At 38.7% G+C, this 18,691-nt stretch overlaps 1 protein-coding gene across 9 annotated transcripts in view; it reads left to right on the forward strand.

The window, feature by feature from the left end:
• The window catches only part of ZNF536 (zinc finger protein 536), a 341,577-nt gene that overhangs the window by 143,032 nt on the left and 179,854 nt on the right, over window positions 1-18,691 (forward strand). For 7 of the 9 annotated variants that reach the window (XM_040571232.1, XM_040571230.1, XM_040571233.1 and 4 more), the window contains one exon: window positions 15,834-18,005. In XM_040571232.1, the coding sequence (XP_040427166.1) occupies window positions 15,836-18,005 (2,170 nt within the window). In that variant the 5' untranslated portion in view covers window positions 15,834-15,835. Of the gene's footprint in view, window positions 1-14,297; window positions 14,402-15,833; window positions 18,006-18,691 lie in introns of those variants that run through there. The other 2 variants (XM_040571237.1, XM_040571229.1) reach the window with 1 other exon arrangement.

Raw genomic sequence — 18,691 nt, forward strand, 5'->3', positions numbered from 1 at the left:
TTAAGTTAAAAGACAGTTGTTTTGAAAGCAAAATATCACTTGACCCCAAAGAGACAGACAATTGCAGCCCTGAGGTTAGGTATAACAAAAACACTGGTTTTGGTATGGGAATGCTAACAGTAGACCTGAAAAATAGATTTTCTTTTTCACTTCTGTTTGTATATGAAACTTTCAAACTGCTGCTTTTGTTACTCTAAGAGCAATCTCTTCTGAGAACACCCTTCTTTTTAGTTGCAATGGCCATTTTATGAGATAAAAGTTTTTTTTTTTTTTTCCTAAAACAGATTCTTTTCCATGGGGCAAAACAAACAGAGCTATCATAACACTTTAAATAGTAATCAAGTATGTTTTGCTGTTTGTATTCAAGAGGGTGGAGAGGTAACTTGACAAGATGAAAGAAGGAACCAGATTTGTGTATTCCCTCTGTCCCCAGTAACAGGTATAGGGTTTTAGAAAAGACTTCAAGGCGAGAAGAAAAAAGCATAGAATATACTGTTATGGTGTTATTTTTGTCTTTCATTTTTATGACAACTTATTTGTACTTAAAGGAATCTTTCCAAAGAGTTAAGAAGCATCATTAAATAAAGACTGTGAAATGTGCAATATGGCTTATTTATTTAAATGTTAATTGGTCCAACGAACACTTCTAATTAGCTCTATATTTGCTTAGCAAAAAGTTTTACAAATTCCAATTGTGAAAAGCAGCTATTTTGAGCTAGTAAGCATGTTGCAGAATCAGCTATGATTTTTCTATAGTTCTCAGCCCTTGAAGGCACAATTTAATTTTTCATGTATGCATACTAGCAACGGTAAACACTTGCGAGTGTAAAGAACCTTCTTTAATTAGCTGCACAACAATTAAAGGATTCACAAACTAAATTGAACCCTGTCTCTGTGCTTACTAGCTGAATTCTACCACCTGTCACAACAGCACTTTGTTCAATCTGTTATGCAAAATCATTATAGCAATATAGCTGAGGAAAAAAAAAAGAGAAAACAGCAATTATTTCTTACTTTTCTCTTGAATGGGTTATTTTGGGTTATACTGATGTCAGGTTCATTGAAGCTAACCTTTTGAAATCTGTAACAGCATAATATTATATGGCAGGCTTAGAATAGCTGGAAGAATATTTCGTTTTACCCTTTTAAGAGCAAGTAAGGCACATCCTTAAAGTACGGTACTTTCTCTGATCATTTGAAAAGAAAAACCAACTGTGCTAGCTCCTGCAGCAGCCTGTTATTTTTCTTCGTCAGAGAAAAAAATGACCAACATCTAATAGTACAACATACTCTTTTATTATTAAAGCTTGTAAACTAATGTGAAAACTAGGTTTAAAAACATCACTGGCTTTGTAAACTAGGGAAGAGTGGCACTTCTAGCTTCCTGTTCTGCCTTCTGACATTTGTGGTTATTCTTCAGCTCCTGAAGGTATAGTAGTCGATAACATAAAACTTTGACTATACTGGACTTTATTTACTTATTTATGTGCTAATTTTATTTTCCTTCAAGCAGAAGTGCTTGGAAATGAAGAAGTTTTATATTTGTACAGAAAAGCCTCGTCTCTTTCTGATTTCTGACTGCACCCCTCTCCCCAGTGAATAAGTCCTGATGGCCACCACACTTGGTCGGAGTCAACCTCCTGACTGCATCTGGAGAGCTCAGGGTGTACCCAACATTAGGCATCATTTAAGCCACTCTTTCTTGGTGGGGTGGCCCAGTTAGCTGCCCTGCTCTGTTGTCTTCCTGTTGATTTTGTGTTGAATATAATTGGAGAGAATAGGTGGAAGTCTGAAACTTGTTCACAGAAATGCAAAAGGCCAACTGCTGTAGGAGGGCCTAGTGCTAAGCAGGAGGTCGAGTGGGGCTGGAGGGGATGAGGGCACAGAGCCCTGGTTTTGGTTACCTGCCTGGCTGTTCCTTAGTGCGGATTCCCGCAGGGAGCACTCAGCTGTATCTCAGAGCTCTGATATGCTTCTCTGATTCTAGTTAAAATTCCCAGTGAAACTAGAGGTGAGTTTTAGTTGTGTAACGAGTGAGACTGCTTTTAGCGAAGACGACCTGTTTATGTTTCTCTTTATTGTGCCCCGACGGCTGACAGGAATGTTCCTGTCGCTGCCAGCTTTCATGCAGGAGGAGTGCAGGTACGTTTTGTGCATACACTCACCATAGCTGACAAGCTGAAAGTTAAGCTGCCTGCTGACAGTTTCCTGAAATCATATCAATAACATATTGTTAGTTCTTGTGATTGAAGCTAAAAGAGTCTGCTGTTGGATAAAGGATACATGATACGGGTATTTCATAAGTGAGGGATATAACTGAATAACTCTGCTCATTCAAAGTACTTACTTTTTTTAACAGTATAATTTTTATACCATTGTCCTTTTAGAATATTTCTGGAAAATCTAGAAAGAGAACAAAGAAGTTGTTTAGAAACAGCGTTATTAGCTTTTTTTTTTGGTAAAAAAAAAAAAAGTCACTAAGAAAATAAAACCCAACAACCAAAATCTGAGAAAGGACTTTTTTTTTTGTGACTTAAAAAATAACAATAAAAAGTAAAAAATGAACTACAAGGAAGCCTGATGTTTTGATTAAATATGACTTAAATTCTGAGATAATCTTGCACTGAAGTATGAGAAGCCACAATTTGCTATATACATTCCCTTCATGCTTTCTCACATCGAATAATAGCTGGTCTATTCAAAACTAGTAAGTAAAGGAGAGAAAAATCATTTTAATTAGATATAAATATCAGTCTCTCTCTATATAAGCATAGGTGGAAGGCACTGGAAGTCAGTACAACAGAAAAATGAGTTTATGCTTAGCGAAATGAAGCAATACAGAGGTTTTCGGGGAGAACTGAATGTTCTCAGCTTTGGGGCTTTTGGTGATGAGTCCTGTACAGTGAGGAGCATTTGGATGTCCTGTGGCAAGCAGTGGGAGCCCACTCCCTGCCTCCCGTGGCTGCTTCCTTGAACCTTTCCCTTGCCATTCGTCTGGCTTCGTATTTTGCTGAAATTTTCTAGATTCATGCAGGTTTACAGCAAAGATATGTTAATTGCCAAATAGCCTGTCTTGGATGTTTATGTCTAAAAAATAGCTACTTCTTCAGAGTATGATTTTGCAAATTAATATCAAGTGAAGTTTTACGTGAGCTGGAGAAAGTGAATTCAAACTGCTCATTTGTACAGGCTATTCAAGAGACTTGAAACCGTTTTCCTGAGAGTTGGTTATGTTTATTTGCATGTTGTATCCAAAATCCTTGCAGTAAAGCACTCAGTCAGTCACTGGGGCTTCTCAGCTGCCCTCAGCCTGTTGCAGGGCCAAAGCCTCTAGGGATGCTGTCAGTCACTGGAAGGAGTTTGGTCAGAGCTGCACTTGGCCAGCGCTGCCTGTTAAGGATATATTGCAGTTAGTGGAGTCCATCTCCCTACTGACTTGGCAATCATAATTGAACTTGCCAGTGTCTGTCATCCCATGATTGCATTTATCGGACTTCCTTTGTCAGCTTGGTTGCTGCTCACCTATCAACCATGATAGGTTGTCTTTCCAGCCATGGGCCCAGAATATTGCAATTAACATCAAAAATTTTTAAAGGATTTTTTGTCCTGCAGATAGCTTTGAAATATGTTATTGTACTTTTCTAACATTCCTCATCCCCCGTATTCATCTTTCTGCTCTGTGTCTGTCAAGTTTTCGGTGCCTTTTCTATTAATGATCGAAGCTATTGTGCCAAGATAAAATGGGGATACCCAAACAGTGGTCAGAGCTAAGCTTGTCAGGATCCTGAAGGTCATGCTGCCATTGTAGTTAAGCGTGTGTACAGTTTTACCATAATCAGTGCTTGCATCTTTGCTTTCTTTGATATGTGCACTATGTGGCTTTCTGTTTCCTGCACTTAACTTCGCAGCGCAAGGTAGGAGGAAATTACCTGTTCTTTTAACTGCTCATACCTCCCTGAATTGAAAAGTACTGTGAAGATGTGACCCTTTTTTATGTTTGTTTATATGACATCATTGTCACTTCCTTGGCTTAATCACAGAACTGTTACGACTGTTTTGCACCATTGTTCAGAGGAAGAGGCAGTGTTATTGTCAAGCAGGATTATCTGTCTCAGACAGGTAGACATAATTTAAAAAGCAGCAAGGGAAATACGGGAATATGTCCCTAACTCAGTTGCTTTAAGTATAGACAGCCCTGTTTGGGATTGTCTTTCTGCTCAAGAAGCCCTCAGAAAGAACAGTGTGATTAGCAGTACTGCAGATAGAAATATATATTTTTTCCTTCTCTGAAATTACAGTCTGAAAAAGAGCTTGTTCTGTGCATATTTCTGACCTTGGGGTAGATATAATTATAGCAGTTACAAAATCAAGCTGTTGGTGTCGTCGCTGTGCAGTGACTGCTAACCACACCCTCTAAGTCTAAACCACTTATCTCAGTGTGAAAGCATCATGTGAGGTGCTAGGTGGCTTCCAGAGCTACCAGCTCTGTGTTTGTGCTCAGGGCAGGGATCAATTAATAAAGTTAAATGAAAGCAGTAGAAATATATCAGTAAAAGTGTGCACAAACCAGAACACCAAAGGATAAAGGAGATTTGTGTTTTTAGTGTTTTATTTTTATTGAGTGGTAATTAAGAGCATTTTTTCTATTGTTAGTCTGAGTTTGTGTTGAGCTTCCTTATCTATCTTATTCCATTCAATTCTGCAAGGAATTTGATCTTTCTACTTTTTCTGGAGAGCACAAAGAAGAAGCATCTAAGTAATGTTTGCTTTCTTTTTCACTCATCCACATGCCTCCCAGCATTCTCACTTCTTTCAGCTTCATCTTTCACCTTGATGAAACTGAGGCTTTCTCAACATTATCCTCTTCCTGGAAATTAGTATTAAAAATAACTCATTAAAGCCACTTGTATCAAAGAATGACTGTGACCCTCTAAATTATGTCTTTTCTTTTTGCCACAAAGTCCATGTGTTATAGGGAGAGGGAAAAATAAATCAATTGGGATGAGGGAAGAAAGGAGAGAAGACAGAAACTGGAGGTAGAAGGGATTAACAGCCAAGAATCTCAGTTATTAACAACCAAAATAGCCCTACACAATATTTTAACCAAAAAATGTTATGCTGACAGGTCCATCATGAGTTAAAAAAACAGTCTTTTCAGCAGTCAATTATGTTTGATAAAAGAAAGCTATCTGGCATACTGGACTAAGCAATGGGAGTCAAGAGTCCTGGATTCTGTCCCTGGCTGCTTTACAGAGAATGAGCCATCTATTTAAGTCAAGATACATGGCAAGCTTTTTCCTAAGTGAGATGTGGAAATGATCAGTTAGGGATACTCATTTCTACAGTCCTGAAATTCAGTCCTTTTCTGGCCTAGGAAGCCGTCCAGGTACTCTGCTGTTGGGCAAGTTACCTCTGAGTTGTTAAGTGTTTGTATTGACGTTATATTAAGCTGTTGACTATTTCTGTGCTCAGCAAAGGAATTTGCAGAAAATGTCTTCCCCTCCTTCTGTTGTGTTGATCACAGTATACTTTGATGAGCCCATGATGCTTGGAGCTTTACAGAGTACAGGGGTATGGCCTGACGTGAATGACTGCGTGGGACGTCTGAGCAACACAACGCTGCTCTTAAACTCTTCCCAGTTACGTAGAGTAGCTCTTTATACTTTCTATATATTTGTGCATGGGGGAGCTTTTTTCATGTTAGTTTGTCTTAAATATACTGACCTGAAAGAAAGGAACAATTTATCGGTATCCCCTTATTCTTTCCTCTCCCTTGTTCCCAGTTCAATGTTGTTGGAAGTAAAATAAATGCAGTTGTGCTATATATGAATTTTGACAGTATATACTTCATCACACATGATCTCTTTCATGTGAAAAAGGTTATGCAAATTTAAGAGTTTGAATCTTTCTTCTTCCTTTTGAACTCTTGATCAACATTAAAACATTTTCTTAGGCATGTACTTTCTATGTTGACGTCATCACAGGTAACCCGTGTGTTCAGTGATGCATTGTTTTGTCCACTAACTTAATAGTATGCAATTTGGAGCATCCTTAATTATCCTACAAACCATGTTGTGATAATGAAACCAAATATGGTGTAGACTTGGCTGACATCTCTGTGATATTATTGGCATACCATATATTTGTTTCAAATGTAAATTGGTTACTGCTTTTTCAAAATATTTACTCTATTAAATCTATACTTGAGACATCCTTTACCCTCTCCACCAAACCTGTTATAAGTATTATTCTCGTTTTCCTTGTTCTACATGCAGAAAGGGTTGGGTATGAACTCTGTAATTTGATGGAAAAATAGGCTAACCTTGTGGTCTAAAAGTACAGTTGAGTGTGCAGTATCTTTCCATATAATTAGGTCTTTTTTTCCACTAGAGAAAATTACTTAATTTGTTAGAGAGATTTTTTTGTTTTGTTTTGTTTTGTTTTTTAACGTTTAAATGCAACAGTCTTTACCTGATAGACCTGGGATTGCAGGAAAGTGATTAATGTGAATTAAAGGATCCCTTTAACATAGGACTAAAGGGCAGAATTACTTTGTTGTTGTTGTTGTTGTTGTCAGTCCCACTTGTGCAATTTTGTTTCTCTCCAGACCAGATTTCCAGTCTTTTACATAAAGTTAAAGTCTAATAGGACAATATCCTTCTTTTTGAAACTCTTGCTATTCGGGGATAGTCTGCGTCTGCATTTTCATTAGGAATGTGTGTCTTTGTCCCTTGAAATCCATCTATTTATTGCAGTGACACCTACTGCTGAGAGAGCTGATCCGCAACAGGATCGGTTGTTAAACTTGGCCAACAAGCAGCTCCTGACTCAACCAGCAGATGTTTCTGTGGCTCAGGTCAAAGGGAACTTATGGGCTCGCATTTTTTTCCTTTACTCCTAGCATTAAATGCCAGGAAAGTTAACACTAGGTACAGACAGTTGACCTGACCAGTAGCAGGAGGAACTGAACCAGGGCCCTGAGGATCTGCAAAGACCAAAGCATTAGTCTGTTGAGCCACTGTGCTGGCTCCAGTCCAATAGTTTCAGGCAACTGACTATCTGATTGCATGCCTGGATTTTAGTAACGATTTTACATACTTATTTGATGATTTGTATCCAAGCTTATGCTTCCGACAGGTGCCCTTGTGAACAAAATCTCACTGGGCTATCGCATGTGAATATTTCACAATCAATCATACTTTGATCTTTGGGACATATGTGCATTTGACATTATATTTAGTTGTGTGCAAAATCTAAATCTAAGCCTTTGTGAAATGAAAATAAAATCATCAACCCAGCATTACAGTTTAGGATTTAAATTGTTTCAAACTATGATTTGAGTTCTATAGCCTTAACTCTTCTTTCTTCATCTCTTAGTAATCAGTGCAGAGGACCTGATCCTCCCGTCCTCCCCCAGCTGAAATACACTGCCTTTTATTTGGAGCTTGCCTCTGTAAGGAATGCAGGATTAATGGTGTCAACATTATGGATATTTTAATATTATATAATGAGTTAGGGTATTACAGATTTCCAGTTTGGTATGGTGTCCTCAGATGAGAATGGGAGATTCAGAATTCATTTCATACTGTAAAAATGACAAAAAATGAAATAATAAATAAGCTTTGCAAAGACTTCCAGGCATTTTATTATTTTATTTGTACTGCATGATACTAGAGTAGATTGTTAAAGACTTAATTTTAAGGTTCCTTCAATCTGAGGCGGATGCCAGTTAGATTAATTAAAGTGAATGATCAGATAGGAGCTACAGAAGATTGATCAAATTGGAGAGAGTTTAATCAGTTGTATACATTCCAAATTACATGAAAATAACAAATTTACTTTTAAAAATGTTATTTCTAAAAAAAACCAGAAGCTTTAGTTTAATGAAGCATTCCACAAATTAGGCTCCCATGTGAATTTAGGTATCACTCTTATCTTTACTTTTGTCATCAGGAAAACACTAGGAAAAAAAAAAAAAAGAATAAATGCTTATAAACTAAAAAATAATTATCCCAGATGCAACCAGTGCTTGGAAAAAAGCAGGATTTTTTTTTAACTATTTTTTTTAAGCTACTGAACTTTCAGTACCAATTATTTATCTTTCTCGTCTTTGGATCTGACTTCTTAAGTATATGCAAGTGAAATAGAATAAATAAGAAGGAAAACAGGTTTTGCTAAGTCACATGCAAAGTAGCAATAAATCAAACAGCTTGTCTGCATTCTTCTAATCTTTCTATTCTAATCTGTGAGCGAGATTTATAAATGACCTCTCCTCTCCTCTCTGCTAGTCTTCCTAGATTGTGATCACAAACAGTTCACAGTCCTCCACTCCATGGGTGCTACCAGCTAAAGACTGCTCTGGTGATTTATCTTCTACTGATCAGTTATCAGTCCAAAACGCTGTGCTAGCTAGAAAGGAACCTACAGTTGTAACAGGTATTTTAGAAAGCAACCGTCTTTTTAGTTTGGACTGCAAGCAGTACAGCCTCAGCAAACAATTTTGTCTGTTAATGACTTTTGAAACTTTGAAATCCCTGTGCTAACCCTTCTTTAAGACATAAAAACTGTTGTGGAATGAGTTGGCTCTGTTGTTACTAAAGGAGTACTTTGTTTTGAAATCAATAAGCAGCTTGTTTAAATATCAGCACTACAAAGCAGCTACAGTGGTGTCGGATGCCTTCCCTGCTCCCTCCCCAGCAGTCTGACTGTGGCTGGGCGCTGGAAGATGGGTGCTGCTTCGCCCACGCTCCCAGCCTGAGAGTGGGATCAGGGTCGCTTCGTGCAGATTGTGCCGGAAGGATGGTTTGCCCCAGGTTGTAGTGGCGGTTTATTGTTATTATTATTATTATTATTAATTATTATTTTTTAATTCTACATAAGCTTTGCAAAGACAACAAAACCTAAGTGTGAAAAAGTGATTAATAGTAGTAACTAATTACCAACTTAGCCTTAATAATAGCTTAAAACTGCAAATAGATAGGACATGTTACCTGTAGGCCACCTTTTTTTTTTTTTTTTTTTTTTTTATCATTCTGTTCCACTCCAGAAACCATGTATTTCCCTAATATAATTATGTTATACCCCAAGGAGCAGGACACCTACTTAACCAACCAAAAATAATAATAATAATTTAAAAAGTGAAAAGAAAAAAGGGGAAAACTACAATGAACTCAATGCAGTTATTCTATTTTACATAAGTACAAATAAGAATAGAATCTGGCCTAATGTTTATTTCACTTTATCAGATTGGATAATGCTGTCCTGGTGGCATTAAATACAGCTGATCTCTCTCCTTCCTTTCCATGCACACATGTTTTTGTTAAAATTTAACTATTTACATCTATGTCTCTTAGTATTGCCTACAAATCAGTCAAAGAAGAGTAGGTCATCTGTGCTGCTCTACTGTTTATATATTAATCATCTGGCAAATAAACCGCTCAGTATCCTACCCACCTCAGTAATATTTGTGATGTAATTTGTTTGGATGCCCAAATGTCACCAGCGTTGATTGTAAGAGATGAAAAAAATGTACTTGCTCAGCACACCAAGCTCTGGGCTAAAATGTAAGCATGAAATCTCTGGTTTATTTTTGTAATAATGTTTACAGCTGTTTAATGACCCTGAAAGGGTTCAGTAGTCTGGTGTTCTGTATTTCTTAACAGGAGTGTATTATGCTTATAACAGCCTTAGTTAAACAGTTTCAGCTACAACAATAAGGACAATATTTAATAAAAATTCTATATATATTCTGAAGTTTCTCAATGATACCTGTTTACGAGTTGCTAAGAACTGAAGCAATCTGTATTGGAGTATTTAGAATTTATCAGTGGACCACAAGATGGTGTAGATATATGTGGATTTTTCTAGCTGGAAAGATAAATACCAGGTCTGTATTCTGAAAGCATAAGTAACAGTATGTGTAACTAACTGCTCGGAGGATCAGAGCCAGAGCGAGCTTGTCGTTTAAACACGTGAGCTTGTAAAGCATTACTTTGCTTACTGAACTGTAAATCTTTTAACTAACCTAATCTAAGCTATAATAACAGCACAACAGTGTTTTTAAAATGACTGTTTTCTCTACAGCAGTGAAGAGGGAAATGCTTTAGTGTGTGTCCGGTAGGAGCGAGCAGGTGTAAATGAGAGCTGAATGTGGTCCATCTGTTTACAAAGATAACAGGTGTGTGGATGCATATATGTACAGTTATACAGATATGTGTGTGCGCACATGTTTACACGTGTGTTTAGGCATATATTTGTATTTCAACTTTTTTATTCTACGTGTTATATTTTTTTCCTTCTCTGTTTCCAGCAAAAGGAAGTCGAGCATCTCACATTACATTAATGTAGTTGTGATGACAGGCATTTCTGGTGTCATAATTGGTTTTAAGTTCCAGTAATCCATTTCAAATAGTTAAATAAAATCTGTGTGTTCAATTGAAATGGCTAAAGTCAGAACTTTCGTTATTGATATCACAGAAAATATTCTTGAGGGCAAAAATGTGAGTCAAATCAAAATAACTATTAGTATCATCAAAGGGACTTGAATGTCTCACTGTACCTTCATGTGGGAGATGAGAGAGTATTTTCATAATGTTGAAAATTTGTTGTGAATTTCATAAGCTGAGTACCCTTGTCATAGAAACAGGAAACTGTACGCCCTACAGAGTAAATGGCTGTCTTCTGATGGTTCCTTAGCTTCTTATGGAGGGCTCGGTCCTGCCCTGTCCCGTGCAGTGTGACCTGCACTGGGTTGCAACCTGTATGTATGCCACAGGGCGAGTGAGGATGTGCCTCTGGCTGGAGAGGATGGCTTTTGCTGCAGGAGTGGAGGGTTTGTTTAGGTCAGGAAGGGCAGCCCGTGAACAACTGATACCAATATGCTCTGTATGGTGCTGAGTCTTGAGGGACAGTGTTCTTACAAAACATTTGAGATAATTAAAGGTCAAAAAGGGACTATACAAATTTCAACAAAGACATTTTGAATTTCTTAATCTCAAATTTTATTTGCAGTTGAGTTTGTAAACATATATTACTGCAGAGAACATCGTGCTTCTGTTCCCAGTGCAAGTGATGGCAAAACGTGCTGTGTTTTCCTTATAAGAGAGATCAAAATCAGGAAAAGAGTGTAATAGACTATATATTTAAAAATAGAAAGCTAGAGATTTCAGCATATTCAGGAAAAGCCTGTAAGTGGTCCTGAGTGTCTGCTCCTTTTCTTTTTTATCAAGTAGAGGAATGGAAATTACAAGGGAAATTACAAGTATTCTGGTATTTTTCAGTTTTTATGCAGACAAAACATTTTATCACACTCCACACAAACATGTTGTGTATGAACTGAACAAACATTATTTTTCCATCTGGAAAATTGACTTTTCAGGAAAAAGTTTTTGGGGAAAAAACACTTTGGGCAAAAATGTTTGGATGCTAAATGAAAGTTATGATATAGATTGGGAACTTCGTGAAGATTTGGGTACCTGCAATTCCAAATTGAGTGCTTGGGCCAAGCTGCCTTGCAGGGTTTCAGCTTTCATGAAAGTTTATAACCCAGCTTTCTCCTGGGCTCTTTCTGGTCCCAGCAGCGTGCTGGGAAATACCGTGTAGTCTGTCTGCAGATCCTGGCCTGCAGAGGACGGTGAAGGTAGGAGGCAATCCCACCACCACAGTTATAAATTCACAGCAGCACTTATAAATGGATATTTCCAGATTTTTTATTTTTATTTTTTGAATACCTGGTGCGTTGGTTTGGTGAAGCAAGAAGGAAAGGACATAATGAAGGAAGATGTTGTGAAAATACTTACTTTGTCAAAACACTTGAAAAGATGTACTGTTTATCTGTTAAAGGGTAATTTTCAGGTAAATTTTAATGAGCTCCATTCAGGTTTGCTTCAGTGTTTTTAGCATTTGAGAGTTGGTGTAGAATGGACAGGGTGAAATGGCACATCAGGCCAGTCTGAAGAGGACCATTGCATCTATAGAAAAATTTGGGGGGAGGCAGAAGGACTGCACAGCTGTGGTCATCTCTGTTGATGCAGAAGCACCCCTGCACTCTTGAGTGTTGGGGAGAGCGGCCAGGTCCTGAGAGAGAGCTAGAGCTGGCAAGAGGTTAGGCAGTGACCACTGTGACTTTTCTTTCTCTGTACCTGGGGCAGGAGGTTGAGGAGCTGGAGGTAAGCCACAGCAGAGCTGGGACCTAGAACCGCAAGGCCTGAAGCAAGAGAGCAGGAGTTAGAGGCTCACTGGGGAATGAAAACCCCTTGCCCCACCTGGGATAGCCCGTCTGGTCATAGATACAAGCAGGGATGACGGATAAAGAGGGAGAGAATGAAATTGCTATTTTTTTTTTTTTTTTTAGAGAAATTAGGCAAATTAGATTTGGTTATCTAATTCATGGTGGAATGATGGATGAGGAGGAATTTTATTTCTGTCTTGCATGTGGATCGGAGATGAGATTTTGGTAGGTTTTGCTGTGAATGGGCTGAAGGATACTGAGAGCCTGATTTACATGACAGCTGAACAGCAACAGGGTCCCTGGGTTTCTAAACACAACCAGGAATTGCAGGAGGAGAGATTTCATATGGCAGTATTTTGAATGCCACGATTATACTTTGCAACAAAACCAGGTAGAAGTGGGGGGAAAAAAATGGTTCAGTGCCAGAGGCAGGAGACAGGAGTACAAGAAGTGGGGGCGGTGAGGGTATGAATAGTTTAAGTGAAGATCTGTAGCATTTTGAGATTGCAGTATCTGGATCCTAGAAACTGAACAGCTGATCAGAGTATGTGGTACTTAGAGGTGGTTGTTTCTCATTAAGCAGAGGCTTGCTGACCTTTCTGCATATTTCATCCAAAAAGTATAAAATTTCCACTGCCAAAAGATCAACATGTGTCAGTCAGGCTCCCCAGAATTGATCCAATGTTACTAGTTTTTAAATTAAAAAATATGGGTTTGGTCTTCCTTTTGATTTTTTTTTTTTCAACTCATCCTACATTATATGTGTATGTATGTTTCGTGGGGGACAGAAAATAGAAAAAAAAATAGGAAAAGTTATCATGTTCCAACTATAAATGCTGTTGGTGCTTTAAAAGTTATCTTTGAAAAAGAGCCACAAAATAACCTGAAGGATCAACCACAATTCCCTTCCCTGGTCCAAATAACTACAGGTTTGAACTGATGCTTAGGGTTAAACGTCAGAATTAATAAACTCCATTGGGATCTGTCAGCATTTCCAAACTTAGATAGAGCATAAAATGCTAAAATTAACTACCCAAACCTTCCTAAGCATGTAAAGACACCAGTTCCCATTGAGGTCAACTGAATAAATGAAATCTAGGCTGCATTTTTCAAGCTGTTATAGAATAATGACAATCTGGAAAGACTTTTCCAAACCCTCTTTAATATATGTGCATGTCTGTACAAACAATAAATTTCTTGAATTTTTATTCTATTGTTTGCCAACATGCTTTATTTAAGTATGGTGAGGAGAAATAGCACTTGTAGTATGTAGAATCCAGACAAGAAGTGGATTTCTGTGTTTTTGTTTGTTTGTCTGTTTCTTTTTAAAGGAAGTGGTTAGACAGATATTCAAAATCTTGGTCAACTTCAGGCAATGGCAAGCCTAAGCACTACAACTCTGTCAGATGCTTAGCTAATACTTTAGAACATGAAATTTGGCTTGTTTCAAGCGTTAAGAAAACTTTCAAAAATGTTACAATATTGTGTTTTTATGTATTCCTATTTTGAATGATTGTGGTGTGATGTACAGAAAACCTGCATGGAAACCAAGAATTTGATTTGTTTACTATATGGCCTTGGGTGAATACCTGGCTTGACCACGTTCCCCTACCTTTGGAAATCAGATACTTCAAGCCAAACTTAGGTGCAGTCCTATAGCTTATGCATATAAGCCTTTTCCTTTGGTATACTTCATCCCATTAATATTTTTATAAATATTTGAAAGCATACTAGTAGTGGGTCCCCAACATGAAACCTGAATCTTAGCAGTGTTAGTTTGAAAGAGACCTGTTTATATCTGAGCAAAATTTTGTGGTTCATGTTCGTCTTTAATACAGGCATAAATATCGATTTCCCCCTTTTTTCATGCAAGATCTGCATTGTATCACACAACCTCATTCATCCTGTTGAGGACCAAATAGGTCTCTTCTTGGAGACCACCCATGCCTGTTTTAGGCACTGATCCTGTGAAGACTTAACCATGTGTGGAACTTTGCTTTCAAGAGTCATCCTTTGAAGTCTACTGGACTACTCCCATGAGCACAGTTACATGCATTTTAAGTATGTGCCAGATTTGGGCCTCAAATTATCTAGCAAGTGGCCTCTATGAAGCAGCCTGAGGAATGGTGTCCACCTGGAGTGTGTGTGCAGCCTTTGTGGAAGGCATAGTGAGTAAGTGCTAATGCCAAACAGAAAGTTCTCCAGATTAATTATTCAATAACATATAGAATTTAGTAATTTTACTAGTGAATTATGTGTCAAATCACTCCACTGAACAACGAAGATACTAATTATGTTCTAATATAACCTTATAGCTTCATATTGTTTGAGAGTTATTAGTGTAAAACTTTATAATTTAAACAGAATTTTATACTTTTCTTTCTGTGTAGAGAAGTGGCAAGGGTGGAAGATTGTTGTGGACAATTATGCAGACCAGAACAGAACACTTGAGTTCAACAAACAGCTTTGAATTCTAATTTTCTGCAATATACATAGTGTGGGTACAATTTGTAGTCATTACTGTGTATTAGGAAAGTTATTAAAATTCTTAAACTTGTTGAGGCTTTCCACAACACCTTCCCCAGATTTTAATTGGTTTTATCTAGTTCCATAAGAGAGCTCTTTAAAACAAATCAAAGTGCCTTAAATCACGTCTTACCCATCGAAGGACAGAGATATTCCTCTATAATCTGGCAAGTTTTCCTAAGAAATGAAATCTGAAGGTTCTCAACGATGAATTGAAAGACTTGGCAGAAGATAATTTATGTGCTTTTTGATGGGCTCAGTTTCAAAATGACAAAATAACAATGTTTTGTAACAGAAGGGTTAAATCTTAATCTCAGAGGTTTACAAAGCTGCTAGTCGCAGTCTCCTTAAAATTTAATATACCTCGTTAATGCTTACTTGCAAACACTGAAGGATTTTTATGATTATAATCATGTGTTACAGCACCTAGTACTGTTTCTAAGCAGCATACTAATCAGCTTAATGAGATATTACTGCACTTTTTGTTGACTAAAGCAAAATCCCTTTTATTGTTCTAAAGCTTGTCCTTTACTTTATTTTTTCCCAAAACATTATCTTGTTTTATTGTACACCAGTAAATATCATACCATCGTTTTTTTGTCAAATCATAAAACTATCTTTCTCATTGTAGAATGTGTAATATATTGAATATGGTTAATGGAACTGAAAGTTACAAATGGATTTCTGTTTTTTTCTCTGTCTTTTCTAATGGAAATGGGAGAGATGCATAACATTTCTTTTTCTATAGATTTAGAAATGTAAACAGATACAATTTCATAAGAAGACAGACAAGGGGATGGTAAAAGCCTATGCCCCTTCTGTAATAATTAGATTTTGAAACTGTAGCGTATTATAAAATAGTAATTAATGGTTATTGGTAAACATACAGAGTGATGAAAGCACATACATGATCACAATTGCATAGCACAGTTGGCATTTAATACACTTTTTATTGTTTTTACACTAATTCCTTTGCATTATTATGAGTAGGTAAAACATAAAATGCAAATTGTATGTCAGTGATTCAATGCTTGTAACTCTTTCACAGTCTGAATCTAAAATATCTTCTGATTTTCAGAGATGGAGGAAGCTAGTTTGTGCCTTGGTGTTTCTTCAGCTGTGCCAGAAACTGATGCCCATCTCAACAGCACCATACTCAATGGGCAGTATTCCATGAGCCAGAAGCTGCACCAGATCACTTCCCAGCTCAGCCATGCCTTCCCAGAGCTCCAGAACAGGCAGAATCCAGAGGAGAAGGCATCTGCACCACTAGAAGACAAAAGCCACATGTCCATAGCAAACCAGCCCATCAGCAGTCAGATGGCACTGTTAGCAAACCAGCTCAATAGGGAGGTTGACACCAGTTTAAATGGGCGTGTGGATCTGCAGCAGTTCTTAAATGGACAAAACCTAGGGATTATGTCTCAGATGAGTGATATAGAGGATGATGCCAGGAAAAACAGAAAGTACCCATGTCCCCTCTGTGGGAAACGCTTTCGATTTAACAGCATCCTGTCACTACACATGCGCACTCATACTGGAGAGAAACCATTTAAGTGTCCATACTGTGATCACAGAGCAGCTCAGAAAGGCAACCTGAAGATACACCTGCGTACTCACAAACTTGGAAACCTTGGCAAAGGTCGCGGAAGAGTCCGAGAGGAAAACAGACTTTTACACGAGCTGGAGGAGAGAGCGATTCTTCGGGACAAGCAGATGAAGAGCAGCCTCTTGCAGCCACGACCTGATGTGAAAGCACAGCAGCACACCCAGCCAATGCCTCTTGCAAACTGCAACTTGTCTGTGCCAGCTAATCACAGCACACCTGATATTTCAAACCCTGTTCCCTCTCCAAAGCCAGTCAGCATCCAGGAAGAAGTTGTTGCTCAGACAGCTGGGTTCAGATGCACGTTTTGCAAAGGCAAGTTTAAAAAGCGAGAAGAGCTAGACAGGCACATAAGGATCTTGCACAAGCCTTACAAGTGCACCCTGTGTGACTTTGCTGCCTCGCAGGAGGAGGAACTGATCAGCCACGTGGAGAAGGCTCACATAACTGCAGAGTCAGCACAGGGCCAAGGCTCCAACGGGAATGGGGAGCAGTCCACCAACGAGTTTCGCTGCGAGGTATGTGGCCAAGTGTTTAGCCAAGCCTGGTTCCTAAAAGGCCACATGAGGAAGCACAAGGATTCCTTTGAACACTGCTGTCAGATCTGCGGGAGGCGATTCAAAGAGCCTTGGTTTCTTAAAAATCACATGAAAGTCCACCTGAATAAGTTATCAGTCAAGAACAAATCTCCGAATGATCCTGAAGTACCTGTCTCCATCAGCAGTATGTCCCAGGAAGCTCATGCAAACTTGTATTCAAGATATCTGTCGTGTTTGCAGAGTGGATTTCTTCCTCCCGACAAAACAAGCTTAAGTGATCAAAATCAAATCTATAACAAAGGAGATATGCCCATGAAAGAGAAAGAAGTCTTGGGAAAACTCCTTTCACCCATTTCTGGCATTGGCCACAGTATTGCTGAAGGGGATAAACATTCTTTATTGGGCTGTCTCAATCTGGTGCCTCCTCTGAAATCCAGCTGTATAGAAAGGTTACAAGCTGCTGCCAAAGCAGCAGAGATGGATCCAGTAAACAGCTATCAGGCCTGGCAGCTTATGGCAAGGGGAATGGCCATGGAACATGGCTTTTTGTCTAAAGAGCAGCAGATACAGCGCAGCCATGAAGACACTTTGGCAAATGCTGGAGTTATGTTTGATAAGGAGAAGCGGGAGTATGTGTTAGTAGGAGCAGATGGCTCTAAGCAGAAAATGCCTGCTGATTTGGTTCACAGCACTAAAATGGGCAATCAGAGAGACTTGCCAAACAAACTAGACCCTTTAGAAGGCAGTAGAGATTTTTTGTCACATGGTATGAACCAGGGACTCGATTACAACTTACAAAGTCATGGAAACGTAAAAGAAAAGCCAACTGAATGCCCAGACTGCGGAAGGGTTTTTAGAACATACCACCAAGTGGTTGTGCACTCCAGGGTCCACAAAAGAGACAGGAAAGGAGAAGATGAAATAATTCAAGGCAGTCTTGATGAGCGCCGTGGGTCTGGCAGCGATCAAGAGTCTCAGTCTGTCAGCAGGTCGACAACACCAGGGTCCTCTAACATTACCGAAGAGAGCGGAGTAGGTGGGGGTCTCTCGCAGACGGGGAGTGCCCAGGAGGACAGTCCACATCCTTCCTCACCCTCCTCTTCAGGTATGATGACTTCTCCTTCCCTCTCTACACTGAAAACATAGTAGCTATATTTGAAATCACAGCAGCAAAGTCGTTTATGCATTCTCTTGTGAGGTCGGTTTTCTAACAGTCCACAGAGATGCAGTGTTACATGCCAGAACATCTGTGTTTGGGTTCCCTCAATGCTTTCGAGGTTAATTCTCGGTTCATCCTTTTTCCCCTCCAAGGGCGGGTTTCCTAGCCTTTCAGCTGTCGCTTCAGCCATGCCACCGGCAGCCGCGTGCAGGGTCTGTACGTTCATCATTGGGAATGTCACTGCAAGGGCCTCTCCCTCCAGGCTTCGGAACTATTTTTTTCTCCTCTTCTGTTCATGTTGTCTATCTTGCGGACCATTCCTTTTCCTCTGTGAAAAGGGTGAGGAAAGATGCCTTCTTTGAGCTCTAGCTCAAAGAAATATGATTAATAAGCAGTGCATTGGCTAACCTCTTTGATTGCCCTTATTCCTACAACCATATCAGTTACTTAGCTGACATATGTACTTGAACCTGGCCACTGGATTGATTAAGAGGAGATTCAGATTGCTAACTTTTTGACAATCTTTTAACTTATGTGCACATTTTAACATGTATGAAACCTTCTGGTTAATTCATATCTACTTGAAAATACAAGAAAAATAGAAATTGGACTGAAACATTTTAATTGCACTG

Source organism: Cygnus olor, chromosome 12 (genome assembly GCF_009769625.2).
Source record: "Cygnus olor isolate bCygOlo1 chromosome 12, bCygOlo1.pri.v2, whole genome shotgun sequence".
Taxonomy (NCBI): domain Eukaryota; kingdom Metazoa; phylum Chordata; class Aves; order Anseriformes; family Anatidae; genus Cygnus; species Cygnus olor.